This window comes from Crocuta crocuta, unplaced genomic scaffold, assembly GCF_008692635.1.
Source record: "Crocuta crocuta isolate KB4526 unplaced genomic scaffold, BGI_CrCroc_1.0 scaffold216, whole genome shotgun sequence".
Taxonomy (NCBI): domain Eukaryota; kingdom Metazoa; phylum Chordata; class Mammalia; order Carnivora; family Hyaenidae; genus Crocuta; species Crocuta crocuta.
This window is the reverse complement of record NW_027531504.1, coordinates 3,345,747-3,367,532: the sequence shown is the minus strand read 5'-3', so window position 1 is coordinate 3,367,532 and position 21,786 is coordinate 3,345,747. Positions and strand designations below refer to the sequence as shown.

The window sequence follows — 21,786 nt, the reverse complement described above, 5'->3', positions numbered from 1 at the left end:
TTTATATGTAGTTCCTTCACAGTAAGACAGCTCTATATTTTAATATTCTTTCTAAATTATCCATATATATCTTGACATGAATTTAACAAACATTGAACACAAAGAGTTGAGTTTAAAAATACATCAAATTGGGGTGCCTGGCTGCCTCAGTCATAAGGGCATGCAATTCTTTTTTTTTAAAGAAACAGCTAGTAATTATCAATTCACTTTATTTTTATGTTTTTTAACGTTCATTTTTGAGACAGAGGGCACGCATATGTGTGAGCAGGGGAGGGGCAGAGGGAGAGGGAGACAGAGGATCCCAAGCAGGCTCCTCAGCTGACAGCAGCTGAACCAATGGCGGTTCAAATTCACAAACTGCGAGATCATGAACTACCCAGGCACCCTGAGCATGCAACTCTTGATTGTGAGTTCCAGCCCCACATATCCTATAGAGATTACTTAAATATACACATGTAAAATCCATCAAGTACACATTCAAATGTTCTGTTGATAGCATAGTATTTCAGAGTATAAGTGTATCAGTATAATTTCTATAATTGTTGTGCTACCAAGTGATTGTCTCTTGGCTCCAAATCCACTTCTCGGTACTCAGCCCTAATACTGACAGGAGCAAAAACTATTTTATGTTCCACCAGTAGGGGGTGCTAGAACAGAATGAAAGTCAGGATCTGGGAGTTGGGAGTTTGCTGTTCCTGTTAAGACTCCTTCACCTCTTCACTCCTTCACTCTGACAGCAACAGTTATTTCCCATCCCCAGCTTTTTCTAGTATTTCCAGAACCAGCCTCATTGAGTCCCCTTAGAGACACCAGCAACAGCCAGGCAGCGCCTTCTCAGAGCTTTGGGTCCCAGTTCCAGAGGGCCTCCTAGCTGCTAAGTTCTAATAACCCATGCCTCTTTCCTGTGTTCCTCCCACATAGGGGTAGTAACTGCTTTCTGTGGTTATCATCTGTGTGACTTTAGTGTTTTTGTGCCTTTTCAGTTCTCCAGCACATGTTTAACTAATTCCCATATTAAATATTCTGTTAAAATAACTCATGTGGTTCCTTCTTTTTTTTAAATAATAGAATGACTGTAATTTCAGTTAATCAAGGAACACAAGCATAAAATGCTCAACCATCTATTTTGAATGAACACTTCAATCTTTATAAAATGTCTATACTGCTTCACTCTCAGTAAAAGGAATTACATTTACTGAAATCACTCCTAGCTATCTAGGAAATCTTGAAAACAGGACAGTCTTGAAAAAGGGACAGTGAAAAGTTTTTATAGAGTGAACCGTTGGCTTCTAAAATTAGTATAAAAAGAAAGGTAAATGGCAGGACACAGAGTCTATTTTAAGCTATGAATCTGTCACAGGACAAGTGGCTATAACAAATGAATGCAAAGAATGTAACTACTTAAAATTGAAACCATATCTCTACTAGATTTCTCTAAGACAGACTTGGCAGCATGTAAACTTTTGAGCAAATATTTATGGAATACTTTTTATATGCACAGCTGGTATTACAGGTGCTGAGAATCCACTGATGGGCAAAACAGACCCCTGTAGAATGTATGAGCTCATAGATAATGTAAAGTAGGTAAATGCTTTCTCAGCCTCAGCAAATGGAACTAGTTCAGTTCTGCAGTTGAGAATGCCCAAAATCAGTAGGATTCAAGGACAAATGACTAATTCCAGGACTAGGGCATAAAAATAAGTGAGCTAGGAATATGTTGCATCAGAAAGTAAAGATGTACTCAGAAAGTGATGGAACATTTTTTTCTAATATTTTTATTTATTTCTAGGAGAGAGAGAGAGAGAGACAGTGTGAGCAGGGGAGGGTCAGAGAGAGAGGGAGATACAGACTCTGAAATAGGCTCCAGGCTCTGAGCTGGCAGTCAGCACAGAGCCCGACGTGGGGCTCGAACCCACGAACCGTGAGATCATGACCTAAGCGAAAGTCGGACGCTTAACCGACTAAGCCACCCAGGCGCCCCTGGAACATGTTAAAAAAACACAAAAGGCAGCTTGGAGGGGCTCTCACTGGGATAATTTGAACATCAAAATAACAGTAATGTATTATAACAAGAATCCATGGTAATAGAATCTGATTCTACACTGATGTAGACAAATAGTAAAAACAAATAGTAAATAAATAAATAAGGAAAGCTTATTGTTACAGTAGAATGGTCAACTACAAAAAAATGTGAAGGAACAAGGATTTAGAAAATATCCACTTTGAGGCTCCTGGGTGGCTCATTCGGTTAAGCATCCAACTCTTGGTTTCAGCTTAGGTCATGATCTCACAGTTTGAGGGTTTGAGTCCTGCATTGGGCTCCACACAGGCTTGGGATTCTCTCTTCCTCTCTCTCTGCTCCTCTCTGGCTTGTGCGTGCATATATACACACATTCTCCCAAAATAAATAAATAAACTAAAAAGAAAAAAAGAAATGTATTCTGAAGTATAAGGGGTAAAACATAAGTCTGCAACTTACTCTGAAATGGCTCAAATTATATAGATGAATGGATGAAAAGATGGATAGATTAAAAAATAACTTAAAGTAGTTCCAGCAAGGGGCACCTTGAGTGGCTCACTCAGGTGAACCACTCTTGATTTAAACTCAGGTCATGATTCCAGGATCATGGGATAGAGCCCTGTGTCAGGCTTCTTGCTGAGTGTGGCGCCTGCTTAAGATTCTCAGTCTCCCTCCTTCTGCCCCTCTCCTCCATACTCCTCCCTCTCCTTCTCTCTCTCTTTCAAAAATATAAATAAGTAAAATTATATATATATTTATTTTTATTTATTTATTTATTTTTTTACTTCAGGTAGCCAGGGTCAACAGGTTGATGCCAAGGAGGTGGCCAGGAGGACTGGGAAGTTGGTTACATTCAGGGAGAATGAGCAAATAAGAGGCAATATATTGAAGATTATGAAAACCAGTTTCATCTCTGTCAGAGAAGAGAGTTATAAATGTAGAAAGGAAAAAAAGCTAGAATTAATCCTGTGGTATTCTGGTTTTAAATTGGAGATATTAGCATGAATTCACAGTTTTAAAAGAAAATATGATTGATTGACTTAAATGTGTATGTGTGTACGTACATATGCTGAGAGCGCCTAGAAGCAAAACATTCCAGAGCAAATAAGCACATTTTGCTCTCAGATCAAATGGTATCCTCCTCTAAAGAGAAGCAGAGCTTTTTGGAGAAATGGCTGATTCCAGAGCTGGGGGAGAAAAAGTAGATGAGTCCGGGGGAAGGTGGTCGGGGGACAGGTGAAATAGGTGATGAAGATTAAGGCGTATACTTGTGATAAGCACCAGGTGTGATATAGAAGTGTTGAATCACTATATTGTATACCTGAAACTAATATGACACTGTGTGTTAACTAACTGGAATTTAAGTAAAAACTTAAAAATAATTTTTTAATATAAATAAATAAATATGATGAATCTGGAATGCTTGCTGTACCAGAAAGTAACAAAGTGCTCAGAATGGATGGGGACTTATCAAAAGAATACAGGATCAGCATAAAGGGGGTTTATAGGCCAAATCTGTGTTAATATAAACATCAAAAGAATGTTTTATAACTCATTGAATATTGCAGGAATTAGTCCATGCTGATATAAATAAATGAAGAAAGAATTAAATAAATGAAGAGAAAGTAAAGCACTTCCTTACTGTAGAATGACAGATGTATGACTAATAGAGTCAGGAAATCACCATTTGGGGTGCACCTCGGTAGTTTAATGTCTGACTCTTGATTTTGGCTCAGGTCATAATTTCACTGTTTGTGAGACTGAGCCCTAATCGGGCTCAGGCTCTGGGCTGATGGTGCGGAGGCTGCCTGGGATTCTCTCTTTCTTCCTCTCTCTCTCTCTGCCCCTTCCCCTACTTCTCTTTCTGCTCTCTAAATAAATAAGTAAANTCAGAGCCTGGAGCTTATTTCAGAGTCTGTCTCCCTCTCTCTCTGACCCTCCCGTGCTCACGCTGTCTCTCTCTCCTAGAAATAAATAAAAATATTAAAAAAATAATAATAAAAAATAAAAAATAAGTTTAAAAATTTTTTAAAGAGTAATTACATTTCTACTTACACAGGTTTCAGGTGTTTTTCATATTTTTAAAAAACATTTATTTACTTATTTTGAGAGAGAGAGAGAGCAGGGTAAGTAAGAGCAGAGAGAGAAGAGGAGAGAGAGGGTCCCAAGCAGGCTCTGTGCTGCCATTACAGAACAAAACCCATTGTGGTGCTCGAACTCATGAACTGTGAGATCATGACCTGAGCTGAAACCGAGTCGGATGCTTAACCGACTGAACTACCCAGGTACCCCATCATATTTTTTTTTTAATAAAAAATTGGTTCCTAAGCTTCAGCCATACCACTTAAATAATGAAGTGAATAATATTGATTATTTAATTCAGACATCTAGTCTGATCAAACACCCAGGAACAAGTTATTCCAACATATAAATTTCCCTAGGTAAGTAAATTAGACAGTTGACAAAGCTCTATTTTGATTTTCTACTGCTCTGTAATTTAAATGATACATGATTTAAATATTTTTCAAATTGACCTTCTTGAAATCAAAAGAAGAAAAAAAACATTTCTTTCCCACATGTTTCCAAGCAGCACAAATGATATAAAATTCGAGTAATTACTAGTGTTATGTAGGTTAATTATATTTGTGTAACAGTCAGCAATATTCAGTTTCTTTCAGAAGAATAAAGTCAGTTAATTCCACTAACATTTAAAGTTATTGCTCTCTAAAGAATGTGTTTGATTCCCTAAAGCCATTCCCAATTGACTCCCTTCCAAGTTTAGAGATACATTAGCAGAATTCAAGAATTTTCCCTGAACTTTCATTATGTTTACAAATTTTAATTTAATTTTGGGATTGACATTAGGTTAATTTCATTTAGGGTTGAGTACAATGCACTTGTACTCATTTGTGAATAGGCCCTTTAGTTATCTAGAGCAAAAATATCATATGTGATATGAGGTTTGAATTACAACAAAACTACAATACATTTCAATTCATGATGAACCACAGCATAAACTTAGATGTTAGATATACTCTGCCCCTACATCTCTAAGGCTGAATGGAACTATTTCTACTCTTTTTAATAAAGTTTAATTCCTTCATTTTATTAATTTTTTTATTAATTTCTTTAATGTTTATTCATTCCTGAAACAGAGCGTGAGTGGGGGAGGGGCAGAGAGAGAGATGGAGACACAGAATCTGAAGTAGGCTCCAGGCTCTGAGGTGTCAGCACAGAGCCCAATGCAGGGCTGGAATCCATGAGCCGTGAGATCATGACCTGAGCTGAAGTCTGATGCTTAACCAACTGAACCCTCCAGGCGCACCTATTAATTACTTTTCATATTTGCTGTCCTTCGAGTATATATATTTCTCTCTAACATTTCTTGTATTTTTACCAAGCCTGTGGCTACTATCCATCTGTGAGCCACTGATATCTCCTGTCCCCTTTTATACTTAAGCAGTCGCCCCATTTTGTATGGTGCACCGATGGTACACACCACAGACATACACCTGGTTCTTGCATGTGCGACAACAGTGTGAACAGTTTGAAGCAAACCAAATCATCAGGGATACCCTTGTAGTAACTGAGCACTTTATATCCATGGCAAACCAGGTAATTCAGGATGTTGTCTCATTTTACAGATAGGAAACTTGTGTCAGACTTGTTCTATGGCCTCATGCTTTGAGTTCCTTGAGTTTGAGATCGTTGGTTCCTAACCCTAGCTACTTATAGAAACCACCTGGGGATCTTAAAAAAATGGCAGATTAGGGGCGCCTGGGTGGCTCAGTCGGTTAAGCGTTCAACTTCGGCTCAGGTCATGATCTCACTGTTCGTGGGTTCGAGCCCCACGTCCAGCTCTGTGACGAAGGCTTGCTCAGAGCCTGGAGCCTGCTTCGGATTCTGTGTCTCCTTCTCTCTCTGCCCCTCCCCTACCCATAACTCTGTCTCACTCTGTCTCTCAAAAATAAATAAATGTAAAAAAAAATTTTTTTAATGGCAGATTCTAGGACTTGTCATCTGACTTAGTAAGTAAACTCTTTTGAACGTCTGAGAACATCTGTGTCTAAAAAGCCCCCCAGGTGCATTGATGAGAAACCATATTTGGGACCTTCTAACTTGTGACTATAAGGCCTCACTTAAAAGTTGCCAGGATGGAGGCACCTGGGTGGCTCTGTCAGTTTAGCATCTGACTCTTGATTTCAGCTGAGGTCATGATCTCAGAGTTCATGTGTTCAAGCCCTGCACTGGGCTCTGCAATGACAGTGAGGATTCTCTCCCTCTGCCCCTCCTCCTCTCTGCTCACGCTCCCCCTCCACTCCCCTGCTCATACTCTTGCACTTTCTCTCTCTCAAAATACACTTTAAGAGTCATGAGGGTAGGGGCACCTGAGTGGCTCAGTTGATTAGGCTTCCAACCCTTGATTTCGGCTCACATCATGATCTTTTGGTTCATGAGTTGGTTTTTTGAGTTCCAGCCCTGCACCAGGTTCCATGCTGAGCCTGCTTGGAATTCTCTCTTTCCTTCCCTCTCTCTCTGCCCCTCCACTCCCCTATGTGTACTCTCTCTCTCTCTCAAAAATAAACTTAAGGGGCACCTGGGTGGCTTAGTTGGTTAAGCGTCCGACTTTCGCTTAGGTCATGATCTCGCGGTTCGTGAGTTCGAGCCCCGCATCGGGCTCTGTGCTGACTGCCAGCTCAGAGCCTGGAGCCTGTTTCAGTCTGTGACTCCCTCTCTCTCTGACCCTCCCTTGCTCACGCTGTCTCTCTCTCTCTCCTAGAAATAAATAAAACATAAAAAAAATTAAAAAAATAAAATAAAATAAACTTAAAAAATTTTTTTAAAGTTGTCAGGATAGTAGATCATAGCCACTGAGTGACTAAAGTTGCCATCTATATGCGTGCCTTCTGTGAGGACTATTTTAGGGTCTGACATATCTAGGTGTGCTTCTCCTCTGAGATAAAACACATTTTATGCTTTTAATTATAGAAAAAAGGAAATTTCAAAATATCAAGAGATAAAGACTGGGTAAAAGTATTCCCCTGCCTTTATTTCCTATAAAATACAATATCCCTGAATATGCAGATAGAACTGCCACAGTTTTCATCTGCCAGCACCCGATGGATGACTTCAAGAGTCTGTACCTGGGTGCCAGGGCTCTTGGAGTGCACTTGGGGTGCACTTTGGTAAAGGGATAGTCCCTAGGCTTACAGCCAATGTACCTAGGATACTCTTCCAAAGAAGGATGGGGATGGTTGGACCATTTAAACTTTCAGAATGGAAATTACAGCCCCATGATGAAGTCCATTTTATCTTATTTCAGATAAAAAAGATAAATTTATCCCTATTCTCTTTATGGACACATGAAAATAAACAAACAAGACTTCTAATCAGGAACACCTGGGTGGCTCAGTCAGTGAAGCATCTGACTTCAACTCAGGTCATGATTTCATGGTTCCTGAGTTTGAGTTCTGTGTTGGGCTCTGTGTTGACAGCTTGCTCAGAGCCTGGAGACTGCTTTGGATTCTTTGTCTCCCTTTTGTTCTGCCCTTCCCCTGCTCGTACTATCTCTCTCTCTCTCTGTTCTCAAAAATAAATAAATATTAAAATTTTTTAAAAAAATTTCTAATCAAAAAAGACAATATCTAAGGTGCTTGAGGATGTTACTGTTTTTTTCCCCTCAGGGAATATAGGAAAAGGTACTTCAGTCTACCTTGCATAATTTGTTATATCCCTCTATTAGGTGCCTGTGGTAAGAATTATGTAAGGATTTTCGGTGATTTCCTCATGTAAGGATGATCCTCAAATCGATAAGTGTTAACGTCTAGCTGTAAGTTTACAAATGCCTGTTGGAAAGTTCTACTTGAATATCCTATCTCTCTAGCATCTCCAATTCTGTTTATCTCTCAAATACGGTTCTGTGTTAGAAGTGGCCACAAGGGACATTTGTGCAGGATTTCAAAGGCAGAAGTGAAGCACTTATGTTCTGAAGGTCAGTGTAAGATGTGAGGTGCTGCGGTAGCTCATGCAGACAGATGCTGATCTGCTGGCTTACTTGGGAGTGGAGCAGTGGCCATGTGAAGAGCTCTTTCAGCAACTCCAGGACCTTCTTCAGTTTCTCTGAGTCCTGGCCCAGATGCATGTACAGCCCTATGGCTCCTATGAACACTCGCAGCACGGCTCCTGCAAATACTGCATTATTGAGATTGTAGGTATTAAGGGACACATGGATGGTCTAGTTTATCCTCTTGAGATCCAGTTTGTCTTTGTGGGTTCCAATTTGTCCCTGCTCATCCTCACTTCATGTCCAGCTTTCCTGCCTGACTGTAAGCTCTATTGATTTATTGCAATTTCAGATCAAACCCCAGACACAGAGGAAGCGTCTTCTCTAGCTCTCACAATTTTAAAGACCTAGTCTCTAAAAAAAACCTCTTATTTCATATGACTCACAGTGAATATGCTTCTCTGGTCAAACTCTGATACAGACAATGGTTTTGAAAGTAATTCCAGAACTAAACCTTCAAAATGAGTTCTATGAATTTATTCTGGGTTATCTGATCTGATTGGATTTAAAGACTCTGATAACCAGTTGTCGATGACAAAGGTGACACTCATTCTCCATGGGATGCATTACAAAAAACAGTTTCTTAAATCACCTATGGACAACATTAATTAAGTGCCAGGCAAGGCTTTGGATAACGATGTAGGTGCTTCTATAAAATATTTAAACAAAAAAAAGGAATACAATGGAATTGGTTGGTTTATCCTAATTATGTTGGATGGGGGAGGGGGGTAGAAATGATGAGCTTAAGGCTTTAAATGCTCAGGTCAAGTAAAGGATCAGAAATCTTACCAAACCCAAAACCTAATCCTGATTTACAACTGAATATCCAATCTTGAAGGTTAAAATTAGTTTTTGTTTTTGTTTTTGTTTTTGAGCAGCAGTGTCTGAATATTGGAATGGTAATGGGCACCTATGGGCATCTGTGGGCAAATTGATGACACTAAGATCTTGAACTTCTAAATTTGCTGACCTCTTTGGCCAGTATTAACAGCCCTTCCTCCCTTGCCTGAGTTTAGTCTCTCCTTACCTGTAAAGTCTGTAATGGCCTATCCTGAGGTAGGTAGTTAGTTAGTTGCTTTGTAGGGTCTGCTGATCCTCCTCAAGATGTATTATCAGCACCTCCTACAGCTTGTATACCCATTGCAGGAGATCCTAGAAGGTAAGATAAATAATGTGCAAAATTTATATTGACAGAAACCTGGACAACGTGTATGAGGATGGAGACTAAGAATGTTGGGTTGGCTGCATGGCAGTCACTCTCTAGGATGGCTCAATGATCCCTACCACACTACCCACATTGTATCAGGATTGGTCTGTATGATCAATAAAATACAGAAGTGATGGTGTGTCACTTCTGAGATTAAGTTACAAAGGTCACTATAGTTTCTCTCTTGGCTGCTATCTTTCTTGAATGACTCACTCTGGGGGAGCCATTACATAGGCTGCTCTTTGGAGAGGTCCATTTGACAAAGAACTAGAGTGTCCTTCCAATGGCCAAGTTAGGGGGCTTGGAATCATGTCTTCCAGCCCCAGAGACACAGTCCCAACCAACACTTGACTACAACCCCATGACACACCCTGAGCCAGGCCATCCAGTTGAGCCTTTCCCAGATTCCTGACCCTCAGAAAATGTGAGATAATAATTGTTTATTGTTTTATGCTCTTAAATTTTAGGACAATTTGATAACTAGTGGTAACTAAAATTGAACAGAAGGAATATAGTGTACATCAAGTCAAATTTATTTATTTTTTAAATGTGTATTATTTTTGAGAGAGATCGCAAGTGAGGGAGGAACAGAGGTGGGGAGACAGAGGATCTGAAGCAGGCTCAGCACTGACAGCAGTGAGCCCAATGTGGGGCTCAGACTCATGAATTGTGAGGTCATGGCCTGAGTCAGATGCTCAGCAGACTGAGCCACCCAGGCACGCTGATCAAGCCAAATTTATTGATATGGATACAGTAAACAGTCTCAGTCCATTGTTTTAGCTCAAATTGCTGAAAGGGACTCTTACAGTTTAGCTGAAATTTAAATTCACTGGAGCCTCATATCGAATGAAATTAAAATGCCAGACTTGGTACACTGAATAAGAAAGGTTTTTTAAATTATTTTTTTATAAGTAGGCTCCTTGCACAGAGTGGGGTTTAAACTCATGACCTTGACATCAAGAGTCACGTGCTCTACCAACTGAGTTAGCCAGGTGCTCCCTGAATAGGAAAGCATTGATGAAGATTGTCTCCTTGACCAGACCTCAGTTAGGCTCCTCTGAGCCTCCTTTTCAACTAGGATCATCTTTGGATATGCTGTCCAAGAGCCCACCTATAGCAAGAACTCTGTCAAAAAGAATGAAATCTTTCCATTTGCGACAACATGAATGGAGCTGGAGAATATAATGATAAGCAAAATAAGTCAGTCAGAGGGGGCACCTGGGTAGCTCAGTTGGTTGGGCATCAGACTAGGGCTTAGGTCACGACCTCGTCATTTGTGAGTTTGAGCCCTGTGCCAGGCTCTGTGCTGACAGCTCAGAGCCTGCAGCCTGCTTCAGATTCTGTGTCTCCCTTTCTCTCTGCCCCTTCCTCCGCTAACACTGTCTCTCAAAAATGAATAAACATTAAAAAATTAAGAAAAATCAGTCAGAGAAAGACAAATACCATACGATTTCACTCATATGTGGAATTAAAGAAACAAATGAGCAAAGGGAGGGAGAGAGACAACCATACTATTAACATCAGAGAACCAGAGGAGAAATGTGTGTAGGGATGGGTGAAATAGGGATTGGGTTTAAAGAGTACACTTAACCATGATGAAAAAATAATAATAAAATGGGAAAAAAAGAATTGTCATTCTAGTAACTTAGTTTAGCAAAAATCTCCCAATCTTGTAATCTATTTAATTTACTTATTCTTTTAGTAACCTCTACACTCTATATGGGGATTGAATTTACAACCCTGAGATCAAGAGTCACATGCTCCATCAACTGAGCCAGCCAGGCACCCCGCCTATGCATGATATCTGAACATCCTCAATACCTTATCAAATTCCTCATCCCCCAAGTAATATCTAATTACTTTGGCCTTACTTCTGTAAGAATCCTGTTACGTCATTTAGCTACCTTCTTAATAACTTACCATCCACTGATCCCTTCACCAACTCTGCTTCTTGGCTAAAATCCCCACATTTAGACATTGTCTCACTGAGTACTCATAAACTCTGCAAGAATGATATTACTGCCATCCAGAACCAGGTATGTAATTTGTAATTTCAGTGCAAAATAAAAAAAACGCAAGCCCCCTTGTTCATAAATTATTAAGAATTCCAAAATGGTGACAACAGAGCATTAAATCAAGCACAGGCCCTGTACATCTGTACAATCCCATGAGGCTGTTCCCTGCTTCCATGCTGCTTTTAAGAAACAGGTTCATAGAGATCAAGTGAATTCCCAAAGTTACTTTATCAAGAGCCAGGACAAGGAAGGTCAGAGCCAGAATTCTAACAGTTTGACTCTACACTACTAAACTCTCCCAGTTAAACTAGGCCTTTTGGTATTGAACTGAGTCTAATGATGATTTTCTAAACTTATCGAACAAAATCTTCTGCCAATGACTTTCAATCTGGCTTATCAGGTAGTGTTAAAATGCATTTATTGAACGTTTTAATATGTCATAAACTATTCTGATGAACCCCCCAAGCTGTCTTGTATAGAGTTGTTGTTGCACATTCTCTTTTGAAATACTTTCCTGTAGTCTAATGGAAAATGCAGACATGTCTATGTGTAATGTCAATGGATGGAACTTAAAAAAAAAAAAGTACCTTAATGGCAGTTTGTTGAACAAAATACTGCAGTAACATTCTAATTGCAACACCGAGATAATGTACCATCAAGCGTTCAGGGGTTTTTTTTCTCTGCTTGTTAAAGAGACTGCAATACTGGGACTCCTTTAGATGTAAAAATCTGGAACTCCGGCGTCAAGGAAAGACACTTGAAGGTGAAGGGACAAAATGAGGAGGTCACCGAGCGCAAACCCACACCACTCAAAAACCCAGCCCCGGAATGTGCGCCTGCGCAGAACGAACCCTCCTGCGCAGAAGCCGGGCCGGAAGGGCCGGGCAGGCGGGGGCGGGGATACGGTTGCTAGGTGAACGTGATGACTCTACGGCCTCTGCACTCTTCTCCGCCAATGGGTGCCCTTGCTGTAGGATGCGTAATGTGCGTCACGCTGACGACGCGCGAAGGGCACAGATCTAAGGGCCAGGAGGACGTTCGGCCTCTGTGAGCCGCAGCCTTTCCGAAGGAGCGGTTGTGTGTTCGCCATCTTAGAAGGTGAGTGTGCCCGGCCTTTCCCGCGGTGGGTGCGGGGAATGGAACCCCCAGTGAGGAGCTGTTTAGGTTGCAGGCCTGGTCGACCTCCTCCTTTGTGGAGGCCGCCATGACCTCCTCAAGGGCGCGTAGAAGGGAAGAAGGAAGGCCCGTGTCTGGGTCCTAGGGTGCCGGTGACTTTGGCGGTCTGACGGGTCTCTTTGGCTTTCTTCTGACCGCTGCTCCCTCTTCCCTTAGGAAGATGTTCTCATCTGTGGCGCATCTGGCTCGGGCGAACCCTTTCAACGCGCCCCACCTGCAGCTGGTACATGATGGTCTCGCGGGCCCTCGCAGCAGCCCCGCGGGGCCACCGGGTCCGCCCCGCCGCTCCCGCAATCTGGCAGCAGCCGCTGTGGAAGGTGAGTTGAGAGCCTGCCCCGATTCGGTCGTTATGTTCCCTCGTGGCCCGCTCGGCCTTAATGGCCCAGAGGACGGAGAAGGACGCACTTGGTCTTCTGCACCACAGGACGGCGCCCAGTTGCTTGCCTTAGGATGTCAGCCCTTTCTGCCCTAGGCCGTGTGTCGGATCTTTGGCCCTCTCTCAAGGGCGTGGAACGGCCCAGGCACAGTTCCCTCTGTGACCTCCACGTCCTCAGGAAAGTAGAGCAGTAGAGGCCGTGATTAGCCCTTCTCCGCAGTAGCCGCTTGGTCAGCGGACTGAGTACTGGGTAAAAGCTCCTTGGTAGCTGCCGGCCACCTGCAGTTCTTTTTAATTGTATTGTCTGTTACTTGATTTGGTGTTAGTTTTCTCACTAAAAATACTTCTTCCTCTCCAGTATATTCCTAAAGTCTAATATTCCTTGACCCAAGGTGTAAGAGATAATTGGGCCTCTTATTTTAATGTAATTGGTAAAGGAGGCGACAGCAGCCCCAGGTAGACTATAATAAGGAGATAGTAATTGGTAGGGATCCCTTTAGGCTTATCTCAGGATTCTTTTTGGTTAGACTCAACTTTAGCTTAATTGTGTGTTTTAAATCCCAGTGGAGTGTATGTACAGAGAAACCTGAACACCAAATTATAGGAGTCCTGTAGATATTATCTATGTTGTGTGCCTGTAAAATCTAAACTTTTTAAAGTGTGTTATGTCTTTGGTGTCGGTAGATCCTCCTACTGTTAGGTAGTAGTAAATGTATTTGATTGCAGGAATTTGTTTTGTTTTATGCGTATATGAGTCCATAAGTCGGGATAGTAGTATTGGTTAGTGGCTGGGGTATACTTAGCAGTTTGCAGGCTTTTACTTGTCCAGTGCTCTTTCTGAGTTTGATTGTACTCTGAATTGTGTTTTTATCAGCACTTAATAATTTGAAGTTTAATTTTAATTGGAAAAGCTATTAACGCAAAAACATTTAGTATGGAAAAAATAAGCGGTGATGTGTCATAGAACCTTCATAATCAAAATGATTGTTTAGTTTTGGCAGTGAATATCTTGTTAAACCAGGGGGAAAATCATCTTTTAACTTAATTGTAAACAGGGGCCAAAGTTGTTCAGTTGTGGTAGTATATTCTCACAGGGAATCATAGTTCTCTTTCATTCCCATGACCTTAGTCATCTCTGAAGAAATATTTACTTGATTTTTTTTTTTTTCAATCAAACAGAGCAGTATAGCTGTGCCTATGGATCTGGCAGATTCTTTATCCTTTGTGGACTTGGAGGAATTATTAGCTGTGGCACAACACATACAGCATTGGTTCCTCTAGATCTGGTTAAATGCAGAATGCAGGTTTGTTTTGCATGCTGGATTAAAAGTATATTTGAAGCATGGCTTTTAAGTTGTAAAACGTAGGCATCTAACAAGCTGTGTGGAAACCTAATCATCCAAGAGGTAAGTTGATAACCGGTAACATAGGAGTTTTATATTAAAATGCATGGTGTGTCTTGTCTTACTACAGAGTACAGTTGCGAATATGGCTCCATGAAGTTTTATGCACTGTGTGGCTTTGGTGGGGTCTTAAGTTGTGGTCTGACACACACTGCTGTCGTTCCTCTGGATTTAGTGAAATGCCGTATGCAGGTTTGTATTGAGATGGCAACGTTGAATGTATCTTTTCATATGTGACTTAATTCCAAATAATTTTAAAGGACTTCCCAAATGAGAATATTTGAAGACATTAACAACTGCTAGAAACTTTAGTAGGAAACCAAACCCAAATGTTCTTAACTCATCTTTATTTTAATTAGGGTTTTTTGTTTTGTTTTCAAAGTTTATATTTTGAGGGGCGCCTGGGTGGCTCAGTCGGTTAAGCGTCTGTGACTTCGACTCAGGTCATGATCTCATGGTTCGTGGGTTCGAGCCTTGGATCGGGCCCTGTGCTGACAGCTGGCTCAGAGCCTGGAGCCTGTTTCAGATTTTGTGCCTCTTTCTCTCTCACCCTCCCTGCTCACGCTGTGTCTCTGTCTCAGAAGTAAATAGAAAACATTTAAAAATTTTTTAAAGTTTATATTTTGAGAGAGACGGATGGGGGGCGGGGTGTTGGTGTGCAGAGAGAATCCCAAGCAGGCTCCGCACTGCCAGCACAGAGCCTGACATGGGGTGTGAATCCATGAAACAGATCATGACCTGAGCTGAAACCAGGAGTCAGACACTTAACTGACTGAGACACCGAGATGCTGCAAGATTTTATTTTTAAGTTATCTGTGTGCCCAATGTGGGGTTCAAACTTAACCCTGTGATGAAGAGTTAGTCGCATGCTCCATCGGCTGAGCCAGCCAGGTGTCGTGAAATGCCTTTTAAAAAAATAAGATTGTGGGCAAGTTTTTGGATCCCAGACCCTAGCTATAAATGTTTTTTTGTTGCTGGGTTCAATTTTTTTTTTTACTTTTTTTTTTTTAATTATAGTTTATCATCAAGTTGGTTTCCATAAAACACTCAGTGCTCCTCCCATCAAGTGCCCTCCTCCATGCCCATCACCCATTTTCCCCTCTCCCCCATCACCCTGCTGGGCTCAATTTTGACTAGAGTTCCTCTGAAAGGTCTACTGGTTCTTTATGTTCCCAAATTGTCATTTTATAAGCAGTAACATGACAGAGTGTATTTGTGTATTTTTTGAAGTGATTTCATGTTAATCATTTACTGATGAGATCAGGGCAAAACAAAAGTTGTTTTGCAATTAGAATATTTTAAATTAGGATTAGTGAAACAAAAATAATCAACGTCAAAAATTTATTTGTCCCAAACAGGACTAGAAGTCTACTTACATAAGAGAGAGGAAGGTGAAGTGTTAGCAGGGAGAGGAAGGTGACGTATACCAGCCATTCTAGTACTGGCAGATAATAGTGAAATAAGATTTTGGTTTTTTTTCCCCATTAGTTAATAGAATGGATATGAAGTATACTTTTGCTGAAACTTCTGCACATCTCTAAGTGAATTTAATTTCTTAAGTCAAAAGACAAATTCTCACTATGTCCATCTACCTTCTCAGCTTTTTTTTTTTTAATTTGTCTTAAGTTCATAAAACTTTATAGTATAAACTCCTTAATGGGCTAACATATATTAGGGCTATAGACTTATTACCTAGGCAGTAGCTTTAAAACTTAAGTTTTTAAAAGTGTTAGAGTTGGATGGTAAAAAATTTGAGTCAGTTTTATGTATTTTTCTAGGAATGTTACCATCTTAACAACTCTCCAAATGAATTCTGACTGAAAGACCTTAATGTATAAAGTTTTTTATATTTACAAGATAATTATAGATAATTAAGTTGATATCATGCAGTGAACTTGTATTTATCTACCTTTTGTGTAGTCACTGAAGTTTATCTTAGAACCAGAAGGAAAGACTAATAGCAAAATTAAATATTTACGAGAAGTGATAGCTCTTTAGTATGTTAAATTAATTTTTTCTTCTTGTTTTAAATACAGGTGGACCCCCAGAAGTACAAGGGCATATTTAATGGCTTCTCAGTTACACTTAAAGAGGATGGTGTTCGTGGTTTGGCTAAAGGATGGGCTCCGACTTTCATTGGCTACTCTCTGCAGGGGCTCTGCAAGTTTGGCTTTTATGAAGTTTTCAAAGTCTTATATAGCAACATGCTTGGAGAGGTATGTAATTTAACTTTGAAATTGGAAGTCCTAAGCTTTAACTTAAAGTTTAAGACCAAAAAGGATCTTTTTTGTCTCCTTACCTTATTTTAGAACTGAAAAAATGGTCTCAAAAAGGGTAAAGCAACATGCTTTAAATCATAAGGCTTTTTTAGCAGAGACTGGATAAGAAAAATACATTTTATTAGATTTCAGTGCTGTTTTTATTACACTGTGCTGTTTTCCAAGTAAATTGGGTTTTGAGTTTTTTAAAAGAGAAGAGGTCTGGGATTCCTTGTGTAGTTCAAGGGCCAACTATATTTGGCACCTAGATATTCAAAGAATAATTCACCTTGGACTGTGGTTGATAAGGTTATGAGAGATGATATAATTTCAGTCTCATCCTGAACTGTAACTATTTCCTTGAATTGTCCCTTAATTGAAAACAGTCAATCCAGCAGGAGTACATATTCCTTCTTATGTTTTTCAATTAGGAGAATGCCTATCTCTGGCGCACATCACTGTATTTGGCTGCCTCTGCCAGTGCTGAATTCTTTGCTGACATTGCCCTGGCTCCTATGGAAGCTGCTAAGGTTCGCATTCAAACCCAACCAGGTTATGCCAACACTTTGAGGGATGCAGCTCCCAAAATGTATAAGGAAGAAGGCTTAAAAGCGTAAGTAAACATTTGTCCTAAGTTACAGTATAAAAACACTCATGTAAGGGAACTGCACTTGTTACCATTAAATCTACCAAACCTTCTTTTTTAAACTATTACATTATTTAATGTCTTTTCCCCTTAACTTAGAACATAACAGGCCAGGACAAGTAGATACATGGCATGAGCCCTGAATTAAAGGTTTTTTTCTTAAGTAAAAACATTTGTCAGTCTGCATATAACTTGATATTTGACATTAACTGTTAGCTTCTGGGAAGAGCTTGTTAGAATTATCATTTGTGTTCACAGCTAAGAATTGGCATATAGTCTGGCCACAACATGCTTCCTTAGATCCACCTTTGTGGATGCTAATCTTGAACTGAGTTCTACTTGTAAACTTCTTGTTTCTTGTAGTTCCAGTCAAAGAAACATCCAGCAACTTTTTTGGTTGTATAGTCAAAGGTGCTTGAGTCATTGGCATGTGAGATAAATATACCTGCATGTTAGTCTTAGGTTCTGATAGAAATGACATGCAATTGTGCTGCCATTTTTTGCTATCAGGACTCGACTGGTATGCGGACACCTCTGTTAATTATGAAAATCTCTGCCAGGTGAATAAGTACAGCTGAGTAAAATAAGTCTCCTGATTTCCTAGATTCTACAAGGGAGTTGCTCCTCTCTGGATGAGACAGATACCATACACCATGATGAAATTTGCGTGCTTTGAACGTACTGTTGAAGCATTGTACAAGTTTGTGGTTCCCAAGCCCCGAAGTGAATGTTCAAAGCCAGAGCAACTGGTTGTAACATTTGTGGCAGGTTACATAGGTAAGAATTATTTAGAGCATATTTATGAAATTAAGGGCAAACAATCATTTTCATTATTGGCTTCTTGTGAGGAAAAAGCATTACAAAGAAGTTTTATCTTTGCAAGGCATTTTATATACCTTCTAGGATTCATAAATACTTGTTAGCTTCTGAAAGAATTATTTTCTGGTTTGCATGTCTTCATTAAGTTTCAGCATTTATTGATTTTACTGCCTCATCATTTGGGTTTTTGGTCTAGGTTTTCAAGAATACTTTTTTTTTTTTTTAGTTTGAGAGCGAGAGTGTGAGTCGGGGAGGGGCAGAGGGCAAAGGAGAGAGAGAATCTCAAGCAGGCTTCACACTTTCAGTGCAGAGCCCCACCTGGGTCTTGATCTCACAAACCATGAGATCGTGACCTGAGTTGAAATCTAGAGTCAGACAATCAACTGCCCCTTAAGAATACATTTTTAACACAAAGCGTTGATTAAAATGTGAATATAAAAACTTTTGAAGGATTGCGTTACATTGTCAGTCTCACTCTAAATCTGATTTTTTTTTTTAATAACTAAAAATTAGGAAAAGTTTGTTGGCTGTCTTGTGAATTTTTTAAACTGATCCCATACTGGATTATCTATCTTAACTTTTTTCAGCTGGAGTCTTCTGTGCAATTGTTTCTCACCCTGCTGATTCTGTGGTATCTGTGTTGAATAAAGAGAAAGGTAGCAGTGCTTCTCAAGTCCTCCAGAGACTTGGATTTAAAGGTAGGACTCATTTTTGCTCCACTAAACAAAGAGTAATGCTTAGGTACATTTCATTTTTCATTCATGTTTCATATTTCAACCAGGTGTATGGAAGGGACTGTTTGCCCGTATCATCATGATTGGCACTCTGACTGCGCTACAGTGGTTCATCTATGACTCTGTGAAGGTCTACTTCAGACTCCCTCGCCCCCCTCCACCTGAGATGCCAGAGTCTCTGAAGAAGAAGCTCGGGTTAACTCAGTAGATGAATCAAAGCAAATGTGGACTGAATCTGCTTGTTGATCAGTGTTGAGGAAAGTGCAAGAGAAACTTTTATATATTTGACAGTGTAGGAAGTTGTCTATTCCTGATAAAATTACTGTAGTACTCTTGCCTAAGGCAAGAGTTTCAAACTTACTATTGAAATAAACCCAGCTATTCATGATTTGTCTGTGACTTGATGGTTATTTTTAAAACTAGTTTCTAAAGATTTAATACTAAAATGGGAAGGATTAAGTGTTAAAATAGCAAAGAAAAAATCGAAACTAATCACTGTTGGTTTAATACTCTGATGTCTACTCATAAATTGTCATATGTTTCAAGTTTTGTCACACAAGAGAGTTCCTATGTTAAGAAATATACCTGAATTTTCAAAAAATTGATTTAGTTTAAATTGAAATATGGATAAATAATTGTGATTATATTTTGAGGTAAATTTCAGCATATAATCAGATTTTTGCAACATGTACTATACTTTTAAACATCCTAATGAGTTTGCTAATCTCGTTTTCATTTTATTATTTATTTATTTGAGGGAGTGCAAGTGGGCAAGGGGCAAAGGGAGAGGAAGAGAGGATTTTAAGCAGGCTCTAAATTCAGCCTCTGAGTCTTTCACGGGGCTAAATCTCATGACTGAGATCATGACCTGAGCCAAAATCAAGGGTTTGGAAGCTTAGCTGACAGAGCCACTCAGGCACCCTAACTGATTCTCATTTGTAAATCTAGGGGTCCCTGGCTGGCTCAGTTGGAGGAGTGGTTGTGAGCTTGAGCCCTACATTGGGTGTAGAAAGTTATCTAAATTAGACTGATTGTTAGAATGATAGTTTTTGTTTTTTTGTAATTTTATTTAAACATTTTTTTTTTTTTTGAGGTAATCTCTAGTCCCACACCCAGTGTGGGGCTCAAATTTATAACTGCAAGATCAAGAGTCACATGCTCTACTAACTGAGCCAGCCAGGTGCCCCTAAAATGATTTTTTAAAAGGACCAAAGCACTTGAAATCCAAAACTACTTTAGGTAACAGTTCTCTTCATACAAACCTGACTTCCTAAATTACCAAAAGTGTAGCCATAAAAGTACCTAGAAAAAGGTACCTAGAAAGAGCCACTGTACAGGTTCCGCTTAATCTAATATTTTTCAAGTCTGATTATAGTTTACCTTGGGGCTTCCAGTATGTTGATTGGGTTGACAAGCATTGTATGTAGTTTATAGATGGGGCTTTAGGGAAAAAATTAAGGAGTCTTAAGGGAGAGATGTATTCATTACAAACCCATGTTATAAGGTGAGTGAACTAAATTTAGGAACCAGATATATTGAGTTGCCTGTTCTCTATATCACCACTTGTTTAAGATTACAAACTTAACCTGTGTTGCAGGGAGAAAGGGTTGTGGGTGCAGTTCGAGCCAGACTTAAAAGGTACAGCTGTCAGTAGTCTGAAACCACATAAGTAATGGCTATGGTAACTGGCATCTCCAATGTACATTAGTATTGCCATGTTACAAATCAACTGAATCTAATGGCTTGAGACTTAAAATCTCAGGTCAGGAATTCAGGAGCATCTCTGCTGGACTCTATGCTTTGGATCTTACAAAGTTATAGTCAGGTGGTAGCTCTGAGGTCCTTTTTAAGGCTTTCATGGTGGACACTTGGGTGGCTCAGTTGGTAAAGCATACAACTCTTGATCCCAGGGTTGTGAGTTCAAGCCCCACACTGGATGTAGAGCATTTAAAAAAAAAAAAGGCTTTCAACTCTTATGCAGTAGATACTCTAAGCATCTCTCTGTTACTGGCCCAATCTTTCTGTTAGATCTACAGCATGGTGGCTTTCGGGCAGTTGGACATAATTTCGGGACTTTTAAGTGGAATCAGGAAGAATCACTTCCACTATACTCTTTGTCATGCAGAAGTCTCAGAAGACTAAATCCCAGCTTCAGGGGAAAGGAACTTCCTCCTGTTGGGACCAGTGCCCGTCATGTAAGAGAACCTGTAGGAATGGAAATACATACATTAAACCAACCCAAAGATAGACTGGATTTGAAAATAGGATGTGCAGTTCAGCCAGCTCTCCCTGTAAGAGTTTTGTTTTTTATTTATTAAAAGTTATTTTTTCAATGTTAGATTATTTTGAGATTTAGAGCATGAGGTGGGCAGGGGCAGAGAGGGTGACAGAATCTGAAGCAGCTCCAAGCTCTGAACTCAGCAGAGCCCAACGGGGTGCCCAAACCCACCAACTGAGATCATGACCTGGGCTGAAGTTGGATGCTTATTGACTGAGCCACCCAGGCACCTCTTATTTTTATTTATTTATTTATTTATTTATGTTTATTTTTGAGAGAGAGGGAGAGAGTGCGAGCAGGGGAGGAGCAGAGAAGGAGACAGGATCCAAAGTGGGCACCACATAGGGTGCCTGAGTGGCTCAGTTGGTTAAGTGTCCAACTTTGGCTCAGGTCATGATCTCACAGTTCGTGGGTTCAAGCCCCGCGTCAGGCTCTGTGCTAACAGCTACCTCAGAGTCTGGAGCCTGCTTCGGATTCTTTGTCTCCCTCTCTCTGATCCTCCCCTGCTCACGCAGCCTCTCTCTCTCAGAAATAAATTAAAAAAAAAAAAAAGGGCACCACAATGACAGCAGAAAGCCCGACATGGGGCTCAAACGAACTGTGAGATCATGAGCTGAACCAAAGTTGGGCGCTTCACTGACAGCCACTCAGGCACCCCAAGAATTTTATTTTCAAGAAAGACAGTATATTTAATTGTGGGTATTGACAAACATACTGTGTTCAAGTTGTCAAGAGTCCCTTGTTACCTGTATGGTTAGCGATGTATTTCAAAGCTCTTTCTGAGAGAAAG

General features: G+C 40.1%; 1 protein-coding gene, 1 long non-coding RNA gene and 1 other non-coding gene across 3 annotated transcripts; 2 read left to right on the top strand and 1 right to left on the bottom strand.

Annotated features, from left to right (window-relative positions):
• Nucleotides 1–2,355: 2,355 nt before the first annotated feature.
• LOC144238483 (uncharacterized) lies at nt 2,356–12,224 on the bottom strand. The gene is made up of 3 exons (XR_013337141.1): nt 11,894–12,224; nt 9,112–9,236; nt 2,356–2,416 (listed from the first exon to the last, which is right to left on the bottom strand). It is a non-coding gene; the product is annotated as an uncharacterized LOC144238483 (long non-coding RNA).
• A 73-nt stretch (nt 12,225–12,297) lies between these two features.
• SLC25A3 (solute carrier family 25 member 3) lies at nt 12,298–19,106 on the top strand. Its single transcript, XM_077772306.1, has 8 exons — nt 12,298–12,404; nt 12,639–12,799; nt 14,332–14,453; nt 16,298–16,477; nt 16,951–17,132; nt 17,770–17,942; nt 18,572–18,682; nt 18,766–19,106. Exons 2-8 carry the CDS (start codon nt 12,643–12,645, stop codon nt 18,924–18,926), a joined length of 1,086 nt encoding a protein of 361 aa, XP_077628432.1. The 5' UTR covers nt 12,298–12,404; nt 12,639–12,642; the 3' UTR covers nt 18,927–19,106.
• LOC144238495 (small nucleolar RNA SNORA53) lies at nt 17,451–17,698 on the top strand. The gene has a single exon (XR_013337146.1). It is a non-coding gene; the product is annotated as a small nucleolar RNA SNORA53 (small nucleolar RNA).
• Nucleotides 19,107–21,786: the final 2,680 nt, after the last annotated feature.

Coding starts and splice junctions, on each gene's coding strand:
- SLC25A3 (XM_077772306.1), top strand. CDS start 12,643: ATGTTCTCATCTGTGGCGCATCTGGCTCGGGCGAACCCTTTCAACGCG. Junction 17,133..17,769: donor AAGGAAGAAGGCTTAAAAGC/GTAAGTAAACAT, acceptor CTGATTTCCTAG/ATTCTACAAGGGAGTTGCTC. Junction 18,683..18,765: donor CCAGAGACTTGGATTTAAAG/GTAGGACTCATT, acceptor TATTTCAACCAG/GTGTATGGAAGGGACTGTTT.